The sequence below is a fragment of the Amblyraja radiata genome, chromosome 2, assembly GCF_010909765.2.
Source record: "Amblyraja radiata isolate CabotCenter1 chromosome 2, sAmbRad1.1.pri, whole genome shotgun sequence".
In the NCBI taxonomy this organism is placed as follows: domain Eukaryota; kingdom Metazoa; phylum Chordata; class Chondrichthyes; order Rajiformes; family Rajidae; genus Amblyraja; species Amblyraja radiata.
In genome coordinates, this window is record NC_045957.1 from 151,368,874 (window position 1) to 151,394,731 (window position 25,858).

General features: G+C 43.9%; 1 protein-coding gene across 2 annotated transcripts in view; it reads right to left on the bottom strand.

The window, feature by feature from the left end:
• gadl1 (glutamate decarboxylase like 1) overlaps positions 1–25,858 on the bottom strand; it is an 81,624-nt gene that overhangs the window by 28,646 nt on the left and 27,120 nt on the right. For both annotated transcript variants that reach the window (XM_033017178.1, XM_033017177.1), the window contains exons 5-10: positions 18,249–18,355; positions 13,639–13,754; positions 9,953–10,032; positions 8,880–8,934; positions 6,881–6,997; positions 3,958–4,022 (exon numbers count right to left, since the gene is read on the bottom strand). In XM_033017178.1, coding sequence (XP_032873069.1) covers positions 3,958–4,022; positions 6,881–6,997; positions 8,880–8,934; positions 9,953–10,032; positions 13,639–13,754; positions 18,249–18,355 — 540 coding nt within the window. The remainder of the gene's footprint in view (positions 1–3,957; positions 4,023–6,880; positions 6,998–8,879; positions 8,935–9,952; positions 10,033–13,638; positions 13,755–18,248; positions 18,356–25,858) is intronic.

Here is a 25,858-nt window from a genome sequence, read left to right on the forward strand (position 1 = left end):
AATAATCTTTCAAAACTCTTTAGATTCTGGAGTAGTTCCTGAGGATTGGCGGGTAGCAAACGTAACCCCACTTTTTAAGAAGGGAGGGAGAGAGAAAACGGGGAATTACAGACCAGTTAGTCTAACATCGGTAGTGGGGAAACTGCTAGAGTCAGTTATTAAAGATGGGATAGCAGCACATTTGGAAAGTGGTGAAATCATTGGACAAAGTCAGCATGGATTTACAAAAGGTAAATCATGTCTGACGAATCTTATAGAATTTTTCGAGGATGTAACTAGTAGCGTGGATAGGGGAGAACCAGTGGATGTGGTGTATCTGGACTTCCAGAAGGCTTTCGACAAGGTCCCACATAAGAGATTAGTTTACAAACTTAAAGCACACGGCATTGGGGGTTCAGTATTGATGTGGATAGAGAACTGGCTGGCAAACAGGAAGCAAAGAGTAGGAGTAAACGGGTCCTTTTCACAATGGCAGGCAGTGACTAGTGGGGTACCGCAAGGCTCAGTGCTGGGACCCCAGCTATTTACAATATATATTAATGATCTGGATGAGGGAATTGAAGGCAATATCTCCAAGTTTGCGGATGACACGAAGCTGGGGGGCAGTGTTAGCTGTGAGGAGGATGCTAGGAGACTGCAAGGTGACTTGGATAGGCTGGGTGAGTGGGCAAATGTTTGGCAGATGCAGTATAATGTGGATAAATGTGAGGTTATCCATTTTGGTGGCAAAAACAGGAAAGCAGACTATTATCTAAATGGTGGCCGACTAGGAAAAGGGGAGATGCAGCGAGACCTGGGTGTCATGGTACACCAGTCATTGAAAGTGGGCATGCAGGTGCAGCAGGCAGTGAAGAAAGCAAATGGTATGTTAGCTTTCATAGCAAAAGGATTTGAGTATAGGAGCAGGGAGGTTCTACTGCAGTTGTACAGGGTCTTGGTGAGACCACACCTGGAGTATTGCGTACAGTTTTGGTCTCCAAATCTGAGGAAGGACATTATTGCCATAGAGGGAGTGCAGAGAAGGTTCACCAGACTGATTCCTGGGATGTCAGGACTGTCTTATGAAGAAAGACTGGATAGACTTGGTTTATACTCTCTAGAATTTAGGAGATTGAGAGGGGATCTTATAGAAACTTACAAAATTCTTAAGGGGTTGGACAGGCTAGATGCAGGAAGATTGCTCCCGATGTTGGGGAAGTCCAGGACAAGGGGTCACAGCTTAAGGATAAGGGGGAAATCCTTTAAAACCGAGATGAGAAGAACTTTTTTCACACAGAGAGTGGTGAATCTCTGGAACTCCCTGCCACAGAGGGTAGTCGAGGCCAGTTCATTGGCTATATTTAAGAGGGAGTTAGATGTGGCCCTTGTGGCTAAGGGGATCAGAGGGTATGGAGAGAAGGCAGGTACGGGATACTGAGTTGGATGATCAGCCATGATCATATTGAATGGCGGTGCAGGCTCGAAGGGCCGAATGGCCTACTCCTGCACCTAATTTCTATGTTTCTATGTTTCTATGTTTCTATGACTCCATGTAAAGTTCTCAAATAAGTTTTTCGCCTCTTATTTTATTGCACTTCTGAGAATGAAAGATTTTATTATTCATACCCTCCACAATCAATAAAAAGAATGTTGGTTGTAATCTAGAGTCCTCTTGACAATACTCTTCATTGCCATTTTTTTTAAATATTTTATTTTATTAGAAGTACAATCATATGGCACCAAAGTGCCTAATATATATTTTCATAATATATTTTATGTACTTTTTTTTTATTTTTGTTATATTAAAGAAAGATTAGAATAAGAAAAATAAATTAGATCGTAAAGGATAGAAAAGCGTGAGATATATAGTGTGTGAAGAAAAAGAAGAAAGACGAATGAGTGTAGAAAGTTGAGGAAAAGAAATAGAAAAAAGAGAATAAGACATTAAAAATTTTTTTTTTTTTAAAAAGGGTAAGGAGATCATTGTTTATAATCTTGACCAACCCTCGTCCAGTCCTGAAACAGATTTTACAATTGTGTTGCACCATACGATTCCAAAAAGATGACAAATGGAGACCAACTCGTTATGAATTGGTCTGATTTATCCATTAGGAGGAATCGCATTGCCTTCATTGCCATTTTTAACCCATAAATTAAAACGTTCCACCCACTCACCAAAGAGTATGGAGATAAAGTGGAGAGAAGCTAGACAAATGGATAGATCCCATCTCAATAGCATTCTAATACTGCCTACCATATATTCTAATACCATGTATTCATTTGATAAAACAAAGTAAATACATAATATGCAAGATGAAAAACCATTGACCTGAAAAGTTGACTTGTTTTCATGCATTTTCCGCTCTTATTATAGATTTCCGGCATCCGTAGTTTTTAAAAATTTTAGAAACCTAGAAACATAGAAAATAGGTGCAGGAGTAGGCCATTCGGCCCTTCGAGCCTGCACCGCCATTCAATATGATCATGGCTGATCATCCACAATTAGTAACCCGTGCCTGCCTTCTCCCCATATCCCTTGATTCCACTAGCCCCTAGAGTTCTATCTAACTCTCTTTTAAATTAATCCAGTGAATTGGCCTCTACTACCTTCTATGGCAGAGAATTTCACAAATTCACAACTCTCCTAGTGAAAAAATTCTTCTCACCTCAGTTTTAAATGGCCTCCCCTTTATTCTTAGACTGCGGCCCCTGGTTCTGTACTACCCCATCATTGGAAACATTTTTCTTGCATCTAGCTTGTCCAGTCCTTTTATAATTTTATACGTTTCTATAAGATCCTCTCTCATCCTAAATTCCAGTGAAATCAAGCCTAGTCTTTCCAATCTTTCCTCATATGACAGTTCCGCCATCCCAGGGATAAATCTCGTGAACCTACGCTGCACTGCCTCAATCACAAGGATGTCCTTCCTCAAATTAGGAGACCAAAACTGCACACAATACTCCAGATGTGGTCTCACCAGTGCCCTGTACAACTGGAGAAGAACCTCTTTACTCCTATTGACTCCTGTCTGGGCCAGATCTGCTTTCTGTCCATAGAGTCAGAACTAAACATGGAGAAGCAGCGTTTAGTTTTTTATGCACGACTAATATGCACGACTAAGGTGAGAAAAAACTTTTTTACCCAGAGAGTTGTGAATTTATGGAATTCCCTGCCACAGAGGGCAGTGGAGGCCAAACCATTTGATGGATTTAAGAGAGAGTTAGATAGAACACCAGGGGCTGGTGGAATCAAGGGATATGGGGAGAAGGCAGGCACGGGTTATTGATTGGGGATGATCAGCCTTGATCACAATGAATGGTGGTGCTGGCTCGAAGGGCCGAATGGCCTCCTCCTGCACCTATTTTCTATGTTTCTATGTTTCTAATATGGAACAAACTTCCAGAAAAATGTAGGTCCGCTCCAACTCTCAGTTCTTTTAAATCGGGGCTGAAGACTTTTCTGTTTGACGCTGCTTTTAATTAAATTAAATAATTATTAATTTCTTACACTGCACTGTAACTTTTATTCTTGTATTTTATACTTTTCTTATTCTATTTTAGCTACTTTTATTTTCTATTATTTTAATGACTGTTGCTTTTGCTTTTGAATGCTTTGTGTAAAGCACTTTGAATTGCCTTGTTGCGGAAATTTGCTATGTAAATAAACTTGCTTGCTTGCTTGTTATACTCAAATCCTCTTGTTATGAAGGCTAACATTTCATGGTAAATATATAATAATAGCTGCATTCGGAAAGGTAGGGAGGACAAAAGTTAATTATGCAATTGCAGACAGATCAGCAGCTTCAAAAGCTGACTTCATCAAACACTACTGCCTAAATTTAACAATTTGTCCTGTGGTACTTTGCAGAAAGGGAAAAAAAGTTCACACACTTACAAGCAAAATGCCAACAGTGCTGCTTTGTATGACAGAGATCATACAACATTTAGTAGTTAACGGAATACCCACTTTGCATTTACCTGTGGATACCATTCAGAAGAGAACGATGTTTTCTGGATATCAGCGCACTACCTCCCCACGATGCCTTGCGAAAAATAAAGATCGAAGATTTTCCTTTAATTAAAAAGCAACGTGGACATATGCTACAAGATGTTGTCAAGGTGGAATGGGTACAGACAAGATTTACAAGGATATTGCCAGGACTAGAGGGTCTGAGCTATAGGGAGAGGTTGAGTAGGCTGGGACTCTATTCCTAGGAGTGCATGAGGATGTGGGGTGATCTTATAGAGGTATACAAAATCATGAGAGGAATAGATCGGGTAGATGCATAGAGTCTCTTGCCCAGAGTAGGGGAATCAGGAACAACGGGACATTGGTTTAGGTGAAGGGGTAGAGATTTAATAGGAATCTGAAGGGAAATCCCCCCCCCCCCCCCCCGATCTTAAAGCTATGCCATCCAGTTTGACAATTTCTGGGGAGAGAGATCTAACTATCTATTCTATCTATGGATTTCACCATTTTATTTACTTCTATCAGATCTCCACTCAATCTCTGAGGCTCCAGAGAAAACAATCCAAATTTTTACCAACCTCTCATAGCTAATATCCTCTAATACAGGCAACATTCTGGTAAACCTCTTCTGCACCCAAAGCCTCCACATCCTTCCTGTAATGCGGCAACCAGAAATGCACAAAATACTCCAAATAAGGCCTAAGCAACATTTTATAAAGCTGTAATATGACTTGCTGACTCTTATACTCAATACATTGACTGCTGCAGGCAACCATAGCATATGGATTTTTATTTACAACTTTATCTTTTTATGTTGCTACTTTCAGGGAGCTATGGACTTAGACCCTAAGATCCCAATGTACATCAATGTCGTGAGGCATCTTGCTATTAACTGTATACTTTCCCCGTACATTCAGCCTCCCAATGTACAACACCTTGCCCGGATTAAACTCCATGTGCTATTTCTCCGCCCATATCTATGATTGCTCTAGACACAAAATGCTGGAGTAACTTATTGGGGTGAGGCGGCATTTCTAGAGAGAAGGAATGGGCAATGTTTCAGGTCAAGACCCTTCTCCTCTATGATTGATCTATGGCCTGCTGTATCCTTTGACAATATCCTCACTTCCACAACTCCACCTATTTTGATGTAATCTGGAAACTTACTAACCATCCCATCTGCATTTCCATTCTAGTTATATATATATATATAAAATAAATATATATATATATAATGTCACAAACAACAGAGGTCCTAACCCAGATCCCTGTATAATCCCAGAACAGCATCCTTCCACCACTACCCTCTGTCTTCAATGGGTAAGTTAGTTCTGAACCCAACCTACCAAGACACCATGGATTCCATGCAAGTTAATCTTCTGGATTAGCCTACCATGGAGGACTTCTTCAAAGGATTTACTAAAATCCATGTAGACACTATCCACTGCCTACCCTCATCAATCACCTTCGTCACCTCCTCAAAAAACTGTCAATTACCTACTGTGGACAAACCCTTGCTGACTGTCGCTAATCGACCCATTCTCTTCCAAATGTGAGCAAATCCTCTCCAACAAATTCCCAACTACTGACGTGAGGCTCACCATCCCATAATTTCCTGGATTATCTCTACTTCCTTTCTTAAACAAAGGAACAACATTCACCATTCTCCAGATCTCTAGGACCTGAATAATCTTGGATAAATCCAATCAGGCCCTTGGGATTTATCCACCTTAATGCTTTTCAAGGGACCCAACACCAATGCCTACGATAGACACAAAATGCTGGAGTAACTCAGCTGGACACGCAGCAGATCTGGAGAGAAGTGGCGACATTTCGGGTCAAGACCCTTCTTCAGACTGAGAGTCAGGGGAGAGGGAGACATAGAGATATGGAAGGGTAAGATGTGGGAACGAAAGATCAAAGGGGACGAAGGTCAAGTAAAATGTACAATAGGTCATTGTTATCTAAGTGGAAGGTGACAACGAGGTATATCATTGTTAGCTGAGGGGAACTAACACCTTCTTGATCTCAAACTGCTCCATCAATGGGGACTGTGTGGAAAGGGTCTCAGACTTCAGATTCCTGGGCACACAAATTACGGAGGATCTCTCCTGGACTACAAACACCACCACAGCAGTCAAGAAGGCCCAGCAGCGACTCTACTTTCTGAGGATCCTCAGGAAAAACAACCTGGAGGAGAAGCTGCTGGTGTCCTTCTACCGCTGCTCCATCGAGAGTGTGCTGGCGTACTGTATAACCACATGGTATGCCAGCTGCTCTGCAACGGACAGGAGAGCCCTTCAAAGGGTCATCAACACCGCACAAAAAATCACTGGCTGCCCACTGCCCTCCCTGAAGGGCATCTTCAGCTCTCGCTGCCTTGGCAGGGCAGCCAACATCCTGAAGGACCCTTCCCACCCTGGACACAACCTGTTCCACCTGCTGCCCTCTGGCAGACGGTACAGGTCTTTCAAAACTCGCACAAACAGGCTCAGAGACAGCTTCTACCCCATAGCCATACATGAACTTAACAATGCAAAATAAGAAATAACACTCACATTCAACTGAATGGTTCTACCTCAGCTGCTATTGTTATTTATCTGTAATTTTTAAATTTTTTTTTATATGTATATATTTTTTACCTTTTCTTATATATTTAAAATTGCTCTTGTGAATCGCACCGTGGGATTGACTTTTAAATTTTGTTGTACCATGTGCAATGACAATAAAGAGATTCATTCATTCATATTAGTATACCGCGCACTGATCTCACTATTCCCCATGTCCTTTGGTGAATACAGATACAAAGTACTGATTTGGTACCTCACCTACAGGATTATAGCGGGAAACAGCACACCCCTTTCATTCATATAAAAATGACTCACGTCAAGTGTGCAGGTCTTCTACCCAATAAATATACTTAATACTCACGTCAACATGGAACCAGATCCCATGAGCTTGGCAGATGTTTGCAATCTCATTCAAAGGGTCAAATGCTCCCAGTACCGTTGTCCCGGCAGTGGCAATGACTATAAAAGGCAGAGCCCCCTGTTGACAGATTGTAAGAAAGAAACTTTTAGTTCCAGGTGTTGGTCATGATGGATGAAACTGAAAAGAAATCCTTGCATTTACAGAGTGTTGCAATGGCCCATGTTTTCCACTGGGGTGATAGTGGATCACAGATTTAACTAGTCGTTCTCTTTCAGGATTGCTTCATGGTTTACAGAAGAAATCGTGTGGAATCTCAGGCGAATATCCATGAGCAACAGATCAAAAGCATTACACATATAATTACTTCTTCCAACTGGGCTGTTCCTTCATGCTCAAGCAAATGCTGCACAAATGTTGTACATGGGAAGAATGCATGAAATTACAAGAGATAAATTGCAAATAATTATCTGCACAATGGGAAACAGAGTGCTGGAGTAACTCAGCAGGTCAGGCAGCATCTGTGGAGAACATCTGGAGAGGTGATGTTTGGGGTTAATATGCTTCTTCAGACTGATTGTAGGGTGGGCAGAAGAAAGGTGTAACAGAATAGAGGCAGGACAAAGTGTGGCTGGTAATACGTCAACAAGGGCACGGCTTTTTTTAGATAAGCAGAAGAAGCAGAAGGTTGGAACAAAGGCCAGAGATAAGAGCAGAAGGAGTGAGCCAGGTTTGAAGTGTTGCGCATTGTGAAGCCAGAAGGAGGAAAGTAGCAGGAGGGGGTGGGGGGAGAAGGGGAGACCTGGTGGGGCACGGGGCACATGGGGAGTGATTGAGGGGGGGGGGGGGGGGAGAAAGGGTGGTCCGAGGGAGAAAAGGGCGGGTGGGTTTGGTGTGGGGAATTAGTTAGAGTTTACCTAAAGGTGGAAAATCCAATGTTCATACCATTGGGTTGTAAGCTACCCAAAATGGAACCACATATTCAATTGTGTCCTTTCGTCCGTTTGTCTTTACTTTTTTATGTTGTTTTTTTTCGTTTGTCTAGTTAGTTTTTGTTTTTTAGGTTGTGTTTATGTGGGGGGGGGGGAGGGGTTGGAACGGGGCTTGCTGTCTCTCTCTTCGGGGGAATACGACTTTTTTATCGTATCCCCCTTCTCTGCCTCCGTCTGCGCTGAGGCCTGATGGCGGAGCTGGCGGCCTCGAGACTCCGGAGGCAGAGCCAGTCAGGACTTGCACTGGGCTCGCTCCCGTGAGGGCGGCCCAGCTCGGGGCTGGAACGGCGCTCCCGTCGGAGTTGCCCAGCCCGAGGGAGGAATGGCGCTCCCGTCGGAGTGGCCCAGCCCGAGGGAGGAATGGCGCTCCCGTCGGTGTGGCCCAGCCCGAGGGAGGAATGGCGCTCCCGTCGGAGTGGCCCAGCTCGAGGGAGGAACGGCACTCACGTGAGGGCGATCCGGCTCGGGGCTGGAACGGTGCTCCGGTGGCTGGGACGGCGTTCTGGCGGCGGCGACCTGAGTCCGGGGTTGAGCCGCGGGCCAGCGGCTGCGTGTGCTGGACTGGAGGGCAGCAGGTTCGACCACCACGGGCCGCGGTGTTTGAGCCGGCCCGTTGCGGGACTGGTTGTGCCATCGCCCGGTGGGGTATCGCCTCAGCGCAGAGGGAGAAGAGGAGGGAAGAGACAGTAACCCTAAGATTTTGCCTCCACCACAGTGAGGAGGTGCTTGGAGGATACACTGTGGTGATGTTAATTTGTGTTTATTGTTGTTATTATTGTATGATTGTATGTATGACTGCAGGCACGAAATTTCGTTCAGACCGTAAGGTCTGAATGACAATAAAGGCATTCAATTCAATTCAATCAATTCAATTCGTGAACTAACCAGCGTCTGCAGTTCATCAAGGCTTGCTTCCACATCTGCACACTGTAAACATTTGCACTTCAAAAGAAACATCCAGAAGTGTATAAGCACTGATCTGATAGCAAGCGAATCCCTAAAACACTTACTTCTTTCTTGGCTCTTTGAACTTCTTTCTCCAGTTCTTCTGGTATCATCTTGCCTCTAAAAAATAATATTATTACATTGTGCAGGAAATCATATCAGTGCAATTCAAATTATTGTGCAACCATTTATTTATGAAGGAGCTTTAGCGGCACAGTTTGTAGAGCTGCTGTCGCACAGTGCGAGACACCCACTTTTGATCCTGACCTTATGTGCTATCTATGTGGAGTTTGTAGGGCTAACAGAATCAAGGGATATGGGGAGAAAGCAGGAACGGGGTACTGATTTTGGATGATCAGCCACCATCATAGTGAATAGTGGTGTTGGCTCGAAGGGCCAAATGGCCTCCTCCTGCACCTATTTTCTATGTTTCTATGTATTCTGGATGCTCTGGTTTCTTCCCAAAGATGCGCGTTTTTTTAAGATAATTGACCTCTGTAAATTGCCCAAGTGTAGTGCGTGGATCCGAAGGTTGGTTAAAGTTTCTATCTTTCTATCAATCAATCTTTATAGCACCGATGTATATAGCACATCACTGGAGGATAATCAAAATAAATCGACACTTAGCCAGATGGACACTTAGAGTTGCTGCCTTACAGCACATGCAGCGCCGGAGACCTGGGTTCGATCCCGACTACAGGTGCTGTCTGTAAGTTCTCCCCGTGATCGAGTGGGTTTTCTCCGAGATCTTTGGTTTCCTCCCACACGCCAAAGACACAGGTATGTAGATTAATTGGCTTGGTGTATGTGTAAATTGTCCCTAGTGTGTGTAGGATATTGTTAATGTGCAGGGATCGCTGGTGGGTGCAGACTCGATGGTCCGAAGGGCCTGTTTCCGCGCTGCATCTCTAAACTAAACTGAACTGAGAGAATCAAACCCATATTTTTTCCCAAATATTTATCGGAAGGGGAACCTCATCCAAAGCATTGCTGCTATTATCAATGCCATCTCTGTTCAGTCAGGAAACTCACCAGCATAAGAGAATAATGGCCTTATTGAAAACTAATGGACCAAAGGTGGAGATGCCATCAGCTTCAACAAGACAGAACTAATGGCGCCACTGGCCATTTCTCTTACCTTTTGTCAGCTTTCACCACGTAGACGTTGCGGGTGCCAATTCCAAGGAAGGCAGCAGCTTTCTTCACTGAGTAGTGACACTACAAAATAAGGGCACTCCATGAATAACTTTAATCAACTTCAGCCACATCTCATTACTTAGTTACAACTCATCGTCTTAAACTTTAGTTTTTAGAAAATATCGCTTCATTCAAAAGTAAGGAATGCAACCGGGGGCAACACGGTGGCACAGCGGTGGAGCTACTGCCTTACAGCTCCAGAGACCCGGGTTTGATCCTGGCCATGGATGCTTGTCTGTACGGAGTTTGTTCATTCTCCCCATGACCTGTGTGGGTTTTCTCCGAGATCTTCGGTTTCCTCTCTCACTCCAAAGACGTACAGGTTTGTCGGTTAATTGGCTTGGTATAAATATAAATCAAGTGTGTGTAGGGTAGTGTTAATGTGCAGGAATTGATGGTCGGTACAGCCTCGGTGGGCCAAAGGGCCTGTTTCCGCACTGTATCTCTAAACTAAACTAAGCAACCAACCTTTTGTGTGTTTTGTCAAAATAAGAACACGTTGGAAATATGAAGGAAATGCTGTAAGCTGCTGTAAGTTTACTCAAGAGAAAAAGACATTCTGTAGTAGAACACGAGGATTAGGCTAATTTGTCACAACCATAATCCCACCCTTCTGTCAAACCATTCAACGAGATCATGACAGACACAAAATGTTGGAGTAACTCAGCGAGACAGGCAGCATCTCTGGATAGAAGGAATTTGTGACGTTCCGGGTCGAGACCCTTCTTCAGAAATCACGAAAGATTTACAACTCAGATACATTTACCCATCTTTGGACCATATCACTCGTGGGTCACAAACCACTGAATCACTTTTGTAGATTTCCATTACTGTATGTGTGAACAAATGTTCCCTGATGTTGCTGCCAACTTGCTGGAACATTACAACCATGTTCCTCGGTTCTAAATTCCTAATTTGTGGAAGGACATCCTTGTGATTGAGGCAGTTCAGCGTAGGTTCACCAGATTGATCCCTGGGATGGCGGGACTGTCATATGAGGAAAGATTGAAAAGACTAGGCTTGTATTCACTGGAGTTTAGAAGGATGAGGGGGTATCTTATAGAAACATATAAAATTATAAAAGGATGCAGGAAAAATGTTCCCAACGTTGGGCGAGTCCAGAACCAGGGGCCACAGTCTTAGAATAAAGGGGAGGCCATTTAAGACTGAGGTGAGAAAAAGCCTTTTCACCCAGAGAGTTGTGAATTTGTGGAATTCCCTGCCACAGAGGGCAGTGGAGGCCAAATCACTGGTTGGATTTAAGAGAGAGTTAGATAGAGCGCTAGGGGTTAGTGGAATCAAGGGATATGGGGAGAATGTAGGCACGGGTTATTGATTGGGGACGATCAGCCATGATCACAATGAATGGCGGTGCTGACTCGAAGGGCCGAATGGCCTCCTCCTGCACCTATTTTCTATGTTTCTAAATTCAGATTCAGATTCAGATTCAGATTCAATTTGAATCATTGTCAGTGTACAGTACAGAGACAACGAAATTAATCTTCATATCTTTAACAGTCTTTTTGCTGGAGCTGCCCCTACCTGAACCATAGTCATACTGCAAGGAAACAGGCCCTTCGGCCCAAATTGCCCATGCCGAACAAGATGCCCCATCTATACTAGTCCCAGCTGCCCACGTTTTGCCCATATCCCTCCGATACACTTCCTGTTTTTCACATCTGCTCGCTGAGAATCATTTATCGTGTTCCTTGGCCTTATTTTGAATTCCGTGGGAATGAAATATCAATAACAAATATGCAGTTAATAGCGGCATTGTACTCAGGACAATAACATAACAAGTTCTAAAGGCAAGCCAGGTTTTGTTTTGTATGGCAAGGGAGGAAAAAGATTCAAGGTCATGAAAACACTCCCACAGTCTTTCTTAACTAATTCTTTCTCAGGATCTCCAAACTGTCTTCATGTTCCTCTCCTCCCACAAACTAAAAACCAGTAAAATCCAGTCATCACTGGAATGCTAGCTGCTCTTTGAATTATTTTGTTCTCCACTATGTGTCCTTGATGAGAACAAGGCCATGGAAACAATGCATGAGGTGATTACTATGACAGCACTTGGGAAGAGTGCCTTTATGAGGACTTATGAGAAAAAAACTCAGGCCTGTTTTCAGTGGGAAAGAGAGGTGGAGGAGGCGGACATCATCATTTTGAGAGATTTTCATGAGGTAAACGTGGAAAAATAATAATTTCCACCCGATGGTAACAAAAACACACCAAAATCACCATTAAAATGAAGGTAAACTTCAGGAGATCATTGGTTGTGCAACATGACATGCTGAACTAGAAGTAATGCTTGAATCATAATACATTAAAAATGAAATGGATAAATGTTTGAAATCATTGACAATAAACTTGTCTAAAATCAGGGGTTAAGGGCAAGAGGATACTGATTTCATTGAGCCAGCTGCGGCTTGGTAGCCTTGTTCCATACAACATTTAAATGATTCCAAGTGTGTATTAAATCATGAGAGGAATAGATTGGGTTGATGCACAGTCTCTTACCCAGAGTAGATTTAATAGGAATCTGAGGGGTAACCGTTTCACACAAAGGGTGGTGGGTGTATGGAATGAGCTGCCAGAGGAGGTAGTCGAGGCTGGGATTATCCCAACGTTTAAGAAACAGTTAGACAGGTACATGGATAGGACAGGTTTGGAGTGTTATGGGCCAAATGTGGGCAGGTGGGACTAGTAGAGCTGGGACATGTTGGCCGGTGAGGGCATGTAGGGCTGAAGGGCCTGTTTCCATGCTGTATGACTCTATGGCACTTTTTTTTTTTTTGTTGCACTGGTTTATAAATGCAACATATATTTTCTCACACGCTATGTGAGCTCTTATAGAGGTATACAAAATCATGAGAGGAATAGATCGGGTTGATGCAGTCTTTTACCCAGAGTAAGGGAATTGAGGACCAGAGGACATAGGTTCAAGTTGAAGAGGAAAAGATTTAATAGGAATCCAAGAGGTAACTTTTTCACACAGAGGGTGGTGGGTGTATGGAACAAGCTGCCAGAGGAGGTAGTTGAGGCTGGGACTATCCCATCGTTTAAGAAGCAGTGGGACAGGTACATGGATAGGACAGGTTTGGAGGGTTATGGACCAAGCGCAAGTGGAACTAGGGTAGATGAGACATTGTTGGCCGGTGTGGGTAAGTTGGGCCAAAGGGCCTGTTTCCACACTGTATTACACTATGACTATCACTCTCGTACACATTAAAACTGCACTGAATGGTATGTTTATCACAAAGGTTGAAAATGATAGTTACGTTGAGATGAAGGTTTTATCATTTCAGACATTGTTGTTGAACAAGGAATCACTTCCGTATTGATCACACATTTAGTTTTTTTCTTGATAAAGTTTCCATTTGTACAAGATATTGTTGAGAAAGGGTATCAATGGATAAGGAGCAAAGGTGCGTAGATGGAGCCAAGATACAGGAGAGCCAGTTCTCTTGCTAATGCTCCAATATTTTGAGTCCAAGTCCATCCTCACCTATCAATAAAATGTGAACCATCTGATAAAGTTCAATAAATGGCTTTAATTTTCCTTGTACTCTGGAGTCAACATAACCCATTTCTGATCCTTTATCCAAATTCTAGTGTGGCATCACTTACCTCCTCAGATGTAAACATTGCCATACGGAGAGCACCAGAGAGCCCAGTCTCCTTTAACTCTGGGCAGAGCTTATATCGGGCCAGGTTTACTGCATACATGTTGGAAACAGAGCCTCCTGTTTATGGCAAAATACATGATAAGTCTATATAAGCACCTATTTTCTATGTTTCTATGTTTCTAAGTCATCATTGGCTAAAATGTTATACATGGCGTAAAGATGGGAAAATAAGCATTGCAACTGTTCTGCCAAAAACCGCAAGAAATGACAGAGAATTGTCAACACAACCTAGTTTATCACACCAACCAGCACCACATCCTTCCCCACCAACACTCACACTACCTCAGGAAAGCAGCCAACATAATCAAAGACCACTCACACCCTCTTCTTGCCAATCCTGCAGGACAGAAAAGCTTGAAAGCACTTTCCACCACATTCAAGACCAGCTTTTTCCAAGTTGTTATCAGACTGTTGAACAGACATCTCATAAACTAAGGAGGTAGTCCTGATCTCCTAATATATCTCGTTATGGACATGCACTTTTTTAAAATCTGCAGTTTCGGTGAAGTTGTAACATTATATTCTACATTGTGTTTCCTTTCTCTTTATCGACCACCTGTTGTACTGTTTTATGGTTTGCTTGTACTCATGTGTGGTATGATTAGCCTGGAAGGCGAGCAAAACAAAGAATTGTACTGTATAAAGTTCATGTTCATAAGTGATAGGAGCAGAATTAGGCCATTCGGCCCATCAAGTCTACTCCACCATTCACTTATGGCTGATCTATCTCTCCCTCCTAACCCCATTCTCCTGCCTTCTCCCCATAACCTCTGACACCTGTACTAATCAAGAATCTATCTATCGAATTCTGAGGCTATGACGTCTGGTCCTAGACCCTCGCTCTTGTGGAAACATTCTCTCTACATCCACTCTATCCAGGCCTGATCTGACAAAAAAAAACAATACTGTACTACATTATAACCTTAATACTGAACATACAGTAGCCACAAATAAACACTTTTATGATAGATATCAGTTAACAAACTGGTTAAATGACTGCAATTTTCTTTCCATAATGCTGCATTATTGGTGTTTCATAAAATTTCCTTTTTGAGTCATAGTTGAGTTTCCTAAGCGTTGAATAATTTCTAAAGGGTTTCAAAGCTCCTGTACATAGGTCACAAACACAGGTCTGGGTGGATTTTGAAGAATAGGAATAAATTGCAATTGGTGGGATTAATCAAGTATTCTTTTGGGAAAGGAGGTTAAAAGTAACCTGGCTGTTTTTGAACAGATAGATTGAGCATCTAGACATCAACTGGCTGGTTTACACAAAATAACACAAGGTGCTGAAGTAACTCTAGGTCAAGCAGTGTGAAGAAATGTCATCTATCCATGTTCTCCAGAGATGCTGCCTGACCCACTGAGTAACTCCAACAAAATGTGATTATCCCATTCCATAACGGACTAGCACAAGGTTGAGAATGGTGCCACCAGTTTTCTTTCTATAGCTGCACTCCATCTCCAAACGGACCATTGTAGAGCACAACCTGGACTACCTTGAAATAATCCAAATGATTATATCAATGGGTGCAGGGCAGGACAGTGCCACAGATGGAGCTGCTGCCTCTAGCTCCAGTAACGTAGGTTCAATCATCAGTTCCAGTGTCAGAGGTTACGGGGAGAAGGCAGGAGAAAGGGGTTGCTAGGGAGAGATAGATCAGCCATGATTGAATGTGGGAGTAGACTTAGAAGCATAAAAACATAGAAAATAGGTGCAGGAGGGGGCCTTTCGGCCCTTCGAGCTAGCACCACCATTCATTGTGATCATGGCTGATCGTCCCTATCAATAACCCGTGCCTGCCTTCTCCACATATCCCTTCATTCCACTAGCCCCAAGAGCTCTACCTAACTCTCTCTTAAACCCATCCAGTGATTTGGCCTCCACTGCCCTCTGTGGCAGGAAATTCCATAAATTCACAACTCTCTGGGTGAAAAGGTTTGTTCTCACCTCAGTCTTAAATGGCCTCCCTTTTATTCTAAGACTATGGTCCTGGTTCTGGACTCGCCCAACATTGGGAACATTTTTCCTGCATCTAACTTGTCCAGTCCCTTTATAATTTTATATGTTTCTATAAGATTCCCCCTCATCCTTCTAAACTCCAGTGAATACAAGCCTGGTCTTTTCAATCTTTCCTCATGTGACAGTCCCACCATCCCAGGGATCAATCTCGTGAACCTACGCTGCACTGCCTCAATCACAAGGATGTCCTTCCTCAAATTAGGAGACCAAAACTGTACACAATACTCCAGATGTGGTCTTACCAGAGCCCTATACAACTGCAGAAGAACCTCTCTACTCCTACACTGAAATCCTCTTGTTATAAAGGCCAACATTCCATTAGCTTTCTTCACTGCCTGCTGTACCTGCACGCCAACTTTCAGTGACCGGTGTACAAGGACACCCAGGTCTCGCTGTACCTCCCCCTTACCTAACCTAACCCCATTGAGATAATAATCTGCCCCCTTGTTTTTACCACCAAAGTGGATAACCTCACATTTATCTATATTATACTGCATCTGCCACGCATCTGCCCACTCACTCAACCTGTCCAGGTCACCCTGCAACCTCCTAACATCCTTTTCACAGTTCACACTGCCATCCAGCTTTGTGTCATCCGCAAACTTGCTAGTGTTGCTCCTAATTCCCTCTTCCAAATCATTAATATATATGGTAAACAGTTGCGGCCCCAACACAGAGCCTTCCGGCACTCCACTCGCCACTGCCTGCCATTCTGAAAAGGACCCGTTCACTCCTACTCTTTGCTTCCTGTCTGATAACCAATTTTCTATCCACTTGGTGGGCCGAATGGCCTAATTCTGCTGCTATCACCCATGAACTTATGATCATTTCCAATATTGTTTGTATGGGATCTACACATGTTCTCTGTCACCATGTGGATTTCTTCAAACATCCCCAAAACACGTAGTTTGGTGGGTAAATGACCACTGAGAATGGTAAATTACATTATACACAATGTCCCTTGTGTATAGGTTCATTATAGACTCTGGGCGAAGTTGATGTGGATGTGAAGAGAGTAAAATGGGAACAAAATGGGAACATTGAATGTCGATGGTTGCTTAGTGGTTGCACGAACTAGTGGGATGAAGGGCCTGCTTCCATTTCTCATGACAGTCACATAATATGCTTCCTACTGTGCTGCAGTGTTCTGCATGTTACAACACACACAACAAATGTGTAAACATTTATCTTAAAGGAGTAGTACGACTGTAGACGTGGAAACATAGACAATAGGTGCAGGAGTAGGCCATTCAACCCTTCGAGTCAGCACCACTATTCAATATGATCATGACTGATCATCCTGAATCAGTACCCTGTTCCTGCTTGTTCCCCATACCCCTTGATTCCATTAGCCCTAAGAGCTAAATCTAACTCTCTCTTGAAAACATCCAGCGAATTGGCCTCCACTGCCTTATGTGGCAGAGAATTCCACAGATTCACAACTCTTTGGGTGAAAAAGTTTTTCCTCATCTCAGTCCTAAATGGCCTGCCCCTTATTCTTAAATTGTGACCCCTGGTCTGGATTCGCCCAACATCAGGAACATTTTTCCTGCATCTAGCCTGTCCAATCCCTTAAGAATTTTATATGTTTCTATGAGACCCCCTCTCATTCTTTTAAATTCCCATGAATACAAGCCCAGTCGATCCAATCTTTCGTGGATAATGATGCTGCTGCAAAGTTCCAGGATCTGTAAATTCTGTCCTGACCTTGGGTGCAGTCTGTGTGGTGTTTGCATGTGCTTGTCACAACTGCCAGGTCTTGTGGAATCCACCCATATCCCAGTGACTTATTGTTATTTTACACTGAGAGTGGCGAGTACCTGCAATGTGCTACCAGGGGTGGGCGGTTGAGGCAGATACAATGGTGACATTTAAACCATGCTTGGATAGGCATGTGGATATGCAGGGAGTGGAAGGATATGGGATATGCGCAGGCAGGTAAGAGATGGTCTTGGCATCGTGTTCGGCACAGATACTCTGGGCCGAAGAGCCTGTTCTTGTGCTATGTTCTGTGTTCTAAATTAACTGACCACTCTAAGTTACCTCCTAATGTAGGAGGTTGGCAGCCAACAAGAATGACAGGAGAGTTAATGGGCACGTGTGAAGGAGAAGTTGGAAGGGTGAAGAGAAGTAAAGAGAGATGAGAGTTGGGACCAATGAGATAGTTTTTCTGAGAGATACAATATACAAGATACATTTATTTGTCACATGTACCAATTGGGACAGTGAAATGTGTGGTCGCCATACAGCCATACAATAATAAAGAGCACAGAACACAATAGTCTTTAACACAGACATCCCCACACAGAGGGATCAAAGTTTCCCACTGTGAGGGAAGGCTCCAAAAGTCAATCATCCTCCTCTGTTGCTATGTATTGATGGCATGTATTGTTACGTATATGATAAGATAAAAGGCTACAAACCCCCATACTTGTTCCAAACTATAATGAGAGAATGGCTTGGAAAGGTTAATGGCATTATATCTTGGTGTTCAATTTAAAAACAGAAGGGAAATATTTGCTACTTACCAGGGCTGAAGATCCCATCTCCGTCTGCCCAGCCTATAAGTTCCCTCATCTTCTTTAAAACAGTCTCCTCCATCAGCACAAATGTTGGTGCAACCTCATAGGTGTAGCTGCATTGAAGAGAATTGATGCGAAAATGAAGTTTTGAAAGGAAGACGACTTGGATTTTTATCAAAACCTCAGGGCATCATGAAGTGCCTCACAGCTAACAAAGTATTTGTGACAGGTAACACTGACACATTATTGGTAAATGCACAGCAAGGATCCAGCTATATTTAATAAGCAATATCACGTAATCTGTTTCAATGATATTGCATCTCCTTCTCTCCAGAGATGCTGCCTGTCCCTCTGAGTTACTCCAGCATTTTGTGTCTATCTTCGATTTTAACATGGTTTTGTGTAGGAAGGAACAGCAGATGCTGGTTTACACTGATGATAGACACAAAAAGCTGGAGTAACTCAGCGGGACAACGGTCTTGTCAGAAATGGTGCTGGAAGATCATTCACATCTATCTCTAGTGTTCACCTGACAGGTTGAACCTCCAAGAGGCACTTGCTAGGCAGCACAACCGACAGTCACAGTCTCAGGACTACATTGTAGCCGCTGCTTAGATTCTGAGCTCAGCTTTCCTGGGTGACGGATCTTGGCTCTGACCTTGAGGTACATGAGCTACCAACTGAGCCACTGCTGATACCAATGTAGGTTGCAAGGTGATACTCTTGATTTTTTTTAAATGTTGTTATGAATTGTGCTGTTGTCGTCAAGTTATAAAACCCCACCTAAAACGTCATTTCGCAAGGTATGTAATCATGGGAAGGTAATCCAAGCAGGTAATACTTGTTTAAGGACTGGTAAGTTACCAGTGGAATTCTACTAGAGTGGTTAAACATCTGCTGTTGTAAATAGTTGCTAACAATAATCAATCTGGCTAGCTTTCAACAGGCTCTTCAGAACACCATCCTCCCTTCTTGTTTGGCCTGGGACAACTGATACAGCAGTCTCAACACTGGGCAATTTGGCTCTGTTCCCCATTAAACATATCTGATTACAGCAATCGTTGTTGCTGTATTTCAGCAACCAGGTCGAAGATAACCCCAACAAAACCAAACTACTGACTGCAGCAAGAAAATTGTTTTTTAATCAGCCAACTGTAACAAGATCAGCGGGTGCAGCAGCATCTATGGAGCGAAGGAAATAGGCAACGTTTCGGGCCGAAACCCTTCTTCAGACTGATGGGGGGTGGCGGGGAGAAAAATGGAAAAAGGAGGAGGAGGAGGAGGAGGAGGAGCCCGAGGGCTGGGGAAGGGGAGGAGACAGCAAGGGCAAACAAAATTGGGAGAATTCAATGTTCATGCCCCCAGGATGCAGACTCCCCAAGCGGAATATGAGGTGCTGTTCCTCCAATTTCCGGTGGTGCTCACTCTGCCCATGGAGGAGAGCCAGGACAGAGAGGTCGGATTCGGAGTGGGAGGGGGAGTTGAAGTGCTGAGCCAGGTTGGTTAATGCGGACCGAGCGGAGGTGTTCGGCGAAACGATCGTCAAGCCTCCGCTTGGTCTCACCGATCTAGATCAGCTGACATCTAGAGCAGCGGATGCAATAGATGAGGTTGGAGGAGATACAGGTGAACCTCTGTCGCACCTGGAACGACTGCTTGGGTCCTTGAATGGAGTCGAGGGGGGAGGTAAAGGGACAAGTGTTGCATCTCTTGCGGTACATTCAAGTACACTTGTCCCTTTACCTTTGCGGGCATGAACATTGAATTCTTCCAATTTCGTTAGCCCTTGCCGTCCCCTCCCATCCCTCAGCCCTCGGGCTCCTCCTCCTCCTTTTTCCTTTCTTCTCCCCGCCACCCCCCATCAGTCTGAAGAAGGGTTTCGGCCCAAAACGTTGCCCATTTCCTTCGCTCCATAGATGCTGCTGCACCCGCTGAGTTTCTCCAGCATTTTTGTGTACCTTCGATTTTCATGCATCTGCAGTTCCTTCTTAAAAACTTTAACAAGATCTCCTGCTGAATCAGGATTTAACAGAATGGCAGTGAAACGACCGTATTGTTCCACTTCCAGGTGAATTAGCTTCAATTCCGAGCAGTGCGGCTTCTCTTGCACCTTACAAACTGCGGCTGAAAATTAAAGTCAGGGAAGTGCAACGCGATATACTCTATCTGGTTATTGTCATCTCACTGAAAAATGACACGTACAGTAGGTAGAACAGAGGGGATATTTAATATCTGCATACGGGTCCTCCCCATTGCAGGTAGAACAAAGTGGGTATTAAATCCGGGTGGCACAGTTATACAGCAGTAGAGTTGCTGCCTTACAGCGCCAGAGACCCGGGTTTGATCCTGACTGCGGGTGCTGAATGCACGAAGTTTGTATGTTCACCTAGTGACCGCGTGGGTTTCCACCGAGTGCTCCGGTTTCCGCCCACATCACAAGGACGTGCAGGTTTGTAGGTTAATTGGCTCGTAAATTGTCCCTAGTGTGTGGGATAGAAGCAGTGTACGGGGTGATCGCTGTTCGGTGCGGACTCGGTGGGCTGAAGGGCCTGTTCCCACGTTGTTTCTCTAGAATCTAAAGTAAAAATATCCGCATACAGGTCCTCTCCTGGTTACAAAGGGTTCCCGTCCTGTGAACTATTCATAACCCAAGCAAATTCAATACCAGTTTTTATGTTCCCTGCCAGTTTTCTTTCATAATCTATTTTCCCTTTCCTAATTAAGCCCTTTGTCCTCCTCTGCTGGACTCTGAATTTCTCCGTCCTCTGGTAGGCTGCTTCTTCTGGCTAATTTGTACGCTTCATCTATAGTTTTGATACTATCCCTGATTTCCCTTGTTATCCACGGATGCACTACCTTCCCTGATTTATTTTGTTCCCAAACTGGGATGAACAATTGTTGTAGTTCATCCATGCAGTCTTTAAATGCCTTCCATTGCATATCCACCGTCAACCCATTAAGAATCAATTGCCAGTCTATCTTGGCCAATTCACGTCTCATACCCTCAAAGTTACCTTTCTTTAAGTTCAGGACCCTTGTTTCTGAATTAACAATGTCACTCTCCATCCTAATGAACTCAACCATATTATGGTCACTCTTGCCCAAGGGGCCACGCACAACAAGACTGCTAACTAACCCTTCCTCATTACTCAATACCCAATCTGGAATAGCCTGCTCTCTCGTTGGTTCCTCTACATGTTGGTTTAGAAAACTATCCCGCATACATTCCAAGAAACCCTCTTCCTCAGCACCCTTGCCAATTTGATTCACCCAATCTATATGTAGATTGAAGTCACCCATTATAACTGTTTTACCTTCGTTGCACGCATTTCTAATTTCCTGTTTGATGCCATCCCCAACTCCACTACTACTGTTAGGTGGCCTGTACACAACACCCACAACACAACTCCCATTAGCGTTGAGAGGGAAAGATGGATCAGCCATGATTGAATGGCGGAGTAGACTTGATGGGCTGAATGGCCTAATTCTGCTCCTGTAACTGATTAGCTTAAGAACATAAGCAGGCCATAAGTGAGAAATGTGGCCACAAACAAAGTGGCAGAAGATAAAACAGTACTGCTCAGAAACAGGTCCTTTGGCCCAGATACCTGCAGACCCACAGTGGCCAGCAAATCCATACCACCAGTCACTCAAATGCTCGCTCTTATGTATGAGTGGTACATAAATCAGGCATTCGTAAACTGGGGAGGACCTGTATAAGTGTGCATGTATGATTGGAAACATGGAAACAAAGGAATTAAACAAATAAAATCTGGACAATCGTCACCTTCTTGTAAGACCAATTTATTCAAAATAAAGTCAATCTTGCTTGCACAGATTGGTAGGTTCTTCATCAGTGAGGATGTCAGGGGTTACGTAGATACATAGTACATAGGTGCAGGACTAGGCCATTCGGCCCTTCGAGCCAATGTGATCATGGCTGATCATCCACACTCAGTACCCCGTTCCTGCCTTCTCCCCATATCCCTTGATTCTGTTAGCCCTATGAGCTCTATCTAACTCTCTTTTGAATGCAAGGAAAAGACGGGAGAAAGGGGATCAGGGGAAAAATAGATCAGCCATGATTGAATGGCTGAGCAGACTTGATGGGCCAAATGGCCTAATTCTGCTTCTTTGTCTTATGAACTTATGAAGCTGCAAGTGTTACTAAAAGATGTTTGTTTGGAAGAATGAGCAATCAATCTAATGGTCATTGGCTTGAAGGAACTTAACAAGGGCATTGGAGGTGTGGCTTGTTAAATTGTGCCTTGGAATCTGGTGATACACCAGGGGCTGTCTTTCCTAGCCCAGTTTTTAATACAGCAAAACACATATGCATAGAGAAAATCTCAGTTTTTACCCCATCAGGAAGTTACTTGTCTGCATGAAGCTGACATACTTAGAACGGAGATGAGGAAACACTTTTTCTCACAGAGAGTGGTAAGTCTGTGGAATTCTCTGCCTCAGAGGGCAGTGGAGGCAGGTTCTCTGGATGCTTTCAAGAGAGGGCTCTTAATAATAGTGGAGTCAGGGGATATGGGGAGAAGGCAGGAACGGGGTACTGATTGGGGATGATCAGCCATGATCACATTGAATGGCGGTGCTGGCTCGAAGGGCCGAATGGCCTACTCCTGCACCTATTGTCTATTGTCTACTGTGACGATTAATGACAAGAACTGAACAATTGGAATTCAGTCTCCCAAGTATTAGAGGTAAATTCAGACAGTTTTAAGGTAAAGGCCCAGGGCTTCCGTAAAAATTGCCCTTGAGACCCAGGTAAGATCCTGACTAGAGGTGCTGTCTGTATGGAGTTTGTACGTTCTCCCCGTGGCCGTGTGATTTATCCACTGATGCTCCTGCTTCCACCCACACTCCAAAGACGTGCAGGTTTGTAGGTTAATTGGCTTCAGTAAAGATTGTAAATTGTCCCTAGTGCAGGATAGTATGGGAATCACTGGTCAGCTTGGTGGGTCATAGGGCATGTTTCCACGCTGTATCTCTAAACTAAATTAAAAGGTATCCGGTCGAAAATCCAGATGGCATTAATTGTGTGGAACTGTGTATAGTCTTTTCTCTCACTCTTCTGTGGTGCCAATCCTTGAATATGAATTATATTCATGTACTTTACGAGTGACCTGTCATTGGATATTTCTATGAGATGAAGATCTCTCCTATTAATTTATCATCCAATACGTGCATTTTGGATTAGGTAGAGGAATGTATGAGCACCTACTGAAATAGAGCACAGACCTACAATTCACAAGCTTGTAAAGTACACCACAACACTCAATGCAATTGGAAACTCATGCCAAATGGTGATACGGGCCAACCCTATTTCGGGAAGCATTCCTGTCAGATGACAGAAATATATTTGCTAATCTTGTACAGGATGTTCTGTGCAAAGGTTCAAAAAATTTCCATTACCAAATTTTCAAAAAATGTCCAAATACTCCTTCTGTTTCTTTCCACAGCCCCCTCTGGATTGAGGCTAACTTGCTTCCACCCAGGTTCAGTGGGATCTAAGATGATCAATTAGGCCAACATGCTGTCCATGTCAAAGATGGCCCAAGAGGTGTCTGCTCCGACAGGTGAGTGGTTTAGTTCAGTTTACTTTAGTCTAGTAGATACAGCACGGAAACAGGACCTTTGGCCCACCGAGTCCACACCGACCAGTGATCCCCGCACATTAACACTACCCGACACACATTAGGGACAATTTTTACACTATATCAAGCCAACTTACAAACATGTATGTCTTTGGAGTGTGGGATAAAACCGAAGATCTCGAAGAAAACCTACGCGGTCACGAGGAGAACGTACAAACTCTATACAGACAGCACCTGTAGTCAGGATCAAATCCGGGTCTCAGGCGCTGCAAGCATTGTAAGGCAGCAACTCTACCGCTGTGCCACCGTGTTGCCCCTGAGTTTAGTTTATAGATGGAAACAAGCTCTTCGGCCCACCGAGTCCACGCCAACCAGCTGTCACCTATACACTAGGAACAATTTCCAGAAGCCAATGAACCTACAACCCAGCACATCTTTGGGGTGAAGGAGGAAATCAGAGCACACGGGGAAAACCCACGGGGCCACAGAGAGAACTTGCAAACTCCGCACATGTAACACCCCCAGTCAGGATCGACCCCGGGTCTCTGGCGCTGTAAGGCAGTAACTATACCGCTGCACTGTGCTGCCCTTCTGTGTAGTATTTTGAAAGCAGATACGCTCCTTCCTCCATTAAACTGACCTTCTGTGGGCTCGCACTACATAGAATTTAATGGTGGAATGTTGCTTCTCGTACTGGAGGACTGTGACTAATGGTGTGCCTCAGGGTTCGTTGCTGAGCCCGTTCTCCACATCAATGATTTGGATGAGAACATACAGATGAGACGAAAGCGAGTGGTTTTGCAGATAGTGAAGATGGTTGTGAACGATTGCAGCAGGATCTGGATCGATTGGCCAGGTGGGTGGAGGAATGGTAGATTGAATACAGAGAAGTGTGAGGTGTTGCATTTTGGGATGTCTAACATGGGCAGGACCTACACAGTAAATGATGGGCCTCTCGGTAGTGTTGTAGAGCAGAGGGATCTAGGAGTACAGGTGCATGGTTCCTTGAAGGTCAATTCGCAGGTAGATAAGGTGGTCAAAAAGCATTGGCATTTTGACCTACATCAGTCAGAGTATTGAGTATGAGGTCATGTTGCAATTGTATAAGACATTGGTGAGATCGCATTCAGAATATTGTGTTCAGTTCCGGGCACCATGTTTTCGGAAATATATTGTCAAGCCTGAAAGGGTTCAGAAAAAATTCACAAGGATGCTGCCAGGACTAGAGGGTGAGCTCTAGGGAGAGGTTGAGTAGGTTGAGTCTCTATTCCATGGAGCGCAGGAAAATGAGGGGGAATCTTATAGAGGTGTACAAAATCATGATAGGAATAGATCGGGTAGATGCACAGAGTCTCTTGCCCAGAGTAAGGGAATCGAGGACCAGAGGACATAGGTTCAAGGTGAAGGGAAAAAGATTTAATAGGAATCTGAGGGGTAACTTTTTCACACAAAAGGTGGTGCGTATATGGAACAAGCTGCCAGAGATGGGAGTTGTGGCTGGAACTACCCCACCGTTTAAGAAACAGTTAGACAAGTACATGGATAGGACAAGTTTGGATGGATATGAAGGGATAGTGCAGCCAAGTGAGACTAGTGTAGCTGGGACATTGTTGGCCGGTGTGGACAAGTTGGGCCAAAGGGTCTGTTTCCACACTGTATCACTTGCTGACTATGAATTGAGGTTCTTATTAGTGTCCTGAGCGCTCCCTCTGTAGTTTATGCAATCACAGACTAGGGATTCCCAGACGTCAGTCGGGGTGTTGCAATTCTTAAAGGAGGCTTTGAGAATATCTTTGAATCCTTTCCACTGCCCGCCTGATAATTTCCTTCTTTGACACAACACAGAATGTATTTTCTGTTTCATGATTCTCATATCATATCTGCCAAGAATGTACCATGCCCAACTCAGCTGGCCGATCGCAGTGAGGGCATCAATGCATGGGATGCTTTAGTGCAGTTTTAAACCACTGACTTTGGTTTAGTTTAGTTTAGAGATACAGTGCAGAAACA